The sequence below is a fragment of the Centruroides sculpturatus genome, unplaced genomic scaffold (genome assembly GCF_000671375.1).
Source record: "Centruroides sculpturatus isolate CEXI.00-Female unplaced genomic scaffold, Cexi_2.0 scaffold369, whole genome shotgun sequence".
NCBI classification, from domain to species: Eukaryota; Metazoa; Arthropoda; class Arachnida; order Scorpiones; family Buthidae; genus Centruroides; species Centruroides sculpturatus.
Window position 1 is genome coordinate 540773 of NW_019384649.1, and position 2370 is coordinate 543142.

Sequence of the window (2370 nt, forward strand, 5' to 3'; positions counted from 1 at the left end):
TTAGAGCTAAAAAACGATTTAAAAAGCGAATTTATTGTGATTGTTTACATTTTACTTCGAAGGTTGGAGGCGGGACTTTTCGCGGCAATTTTTCCTTTCACAAGTCTCTGATTAGTTACAGTAATGTCAACAAAGACAGAAGATACCCAATAAAACTTTAGAAGGAGTTTCCCTTTGATTGTTTTCAACAACTGTCTAGTTAACTTCGAAGATTTACTGTAAATAGTAGGGGAGTGTTTTTCCCGAAATATTTATGGCCCAGGGGTGGTGACAAAACGCTTATTGGCTTAAACAAAGTCAATCGACCTACAAAAGAGCGAATCATAGCTAAAATCGCAAGAAAACTCGAATATAACGCAAATTATTCAATTTTTTTATTAAAACCGCGATTCCGCGGTATCAGCATCTCATTAATAATAGGTGGTCACGTGGTCACGTGATCCCGCGATAACGCGGTCATCACAGCAGCAAGGTTAAAGAATGCCCAAACATAAAGAAAGAACCGATATGCCACAACTGCAGTCAAAATAAAGATAGTCACAACTGCAAGCACAATGCCCAGGGCCGCTCTTGCCCGGTGTACCAGAAAATCAGGGACAACATAATATCGCGGACTGACTATGGATCCAATTAACCAAAATAGCCTCAGTTTTCTGCAAATTAACCTAGGGAAGAGCATTTCAGATACCTCCCATTTCAGCACCCTGATCTCTAATTATGATTTAATTCTTGTTCAAGAGCCGTACTGCAGCAGGAACACTCCAGCCCGCTTACCTACCTCCTGCCCAATCATTAAGGGTACTGACCTTCTTCCTTGGGCTATCACCTTAGTTTCCAACTCCGATATTTCCATTATGCACCACAAACATTTTAGCAGTCAATATATTGTCACTACTGAAGTCATGCTTAATACTACCAAAATCATTGTTATAAACATCTATTTCCTTGGCAGAGCAAATTCTTCTAACTTCATCGATAACCTTCAACGGATTGTCAATGTATTCCGTGGTTCCCCCATCATCATTGCTGGTGATTCTAATGCTCACTCGCCTGCCTGGGGTGGAGACAACCTTGACGAACGGGGAGGTCTCCTCGAAGAGTTTTTTGCACACAACGATATTTTGGTGCTTAACAACCCCTTCTCTCCACCAACCTTCACCTCTCAAAGAGGTAGGAGTTGGATTGTCATTGCTGCCTGTAGCAGCAGCCTCTATCCTAGAATTATCAACTGGCAAGTACTGGATGATGACAGCCTGACTGAACATGCATTCATCAGTTACAATTTACTTACGGACAACAATGGACAACTCCCTGTCTATACTCCACGCTGCAGCTTCTCCATTAATAATGCCAACTGGAGACGACATTAAAATTTATTTGGAAAATAACCTACACAATCAGTTCTCTGATGATCTGCAAATTGCAAGAACTCAAATTGACCATAACATCTCCACGATCACAGCTGCATGCAACCTCTACATCCCTAAGAGATGCTTCAAAACACGGAGTGTCCCATGGTGGACAACTGATTTATCCAACCTCCGCACCATAAATAAACACTTAAGGAAGACATTTCAAAGGTGTAATGATGAACAACTAAGAAATTCTCACAAGGCAACTTACCTCTGCCACCAAAAACTTACAAACAAGCCATCAAAGATGCTAAACTGCGCAGCTGGAGGGACTTTTGTACCATCTCCTCCAATAATCCCTGGGGTTATATCACCAAGATGTGCACAAACAAGCTCCGACACACCAAAATCTTGACTTCAAGGGTCACTGATGAAAACACCCCTTCAGATAACACCCAAACTCTCGCTGAACAACTGAATGCCTTCTGTCCTGAAGACCACTGCGAGGATGATTGGTTGGTTGGTTGGTTAATTTTTATTGGCACAAAAGCCATGCAGGCTATACTGCGCCACGACAAATGGTATGATTGGATGTATAAAATAAATAAAAAAAACATATATACAGAACAGTTTAACCATTCAAAAGCCAATGGTGATATATATATAGAATCTATAATATAATAAATAAATAAATAAATAAACAACAACAAAAAATAAAAACAAACAACGAAAATATATACAATAATTTAAATATGCAACACAAGGTAAATAAAACTATACAATAAATAAATCATTATATTTCTCTATACATGTTAATGACTTTCAGAAAGTCCAGTATATTATCCAAGTTTGGCCTCTGGCCCAAAATGTCTCTAAAGCTTGCATTTCCGAAATGCTGTCTACGACTCTGATCAAAAGCAACACAGTTGCAAAATATGTGTTTAACACTTACAGCACAGTTGCAGTGCTGACATACTGGTTCGTCATCTCCCTTCAAAAGGTATTGATGAGTCAGTCG

At 39.5% G+C, this 2370-nt stretch overlaps 1 protein-coding gene across 1 annotated transcript in view; it reads left to right on the forward strand.

The window, feature by feature from the left end:
- Positions 1–2244: 2244 nt before the first annotated feature.
- LOC111626268 overlaps positions 2245–2370 on the forward strand; it is a 7894-nt gene continuing 7768 nt past the window's right edge. Inside the window, exon 1 of the mRNA XM_023369586.1 lies at positions 2245–2352. Within this exon, the coding sequence (XP_023225354.1) occupies positions 2245–2352 (108 nt within the window). The remainder of the gene's footprint in view (positions 2353–2370) is intronic.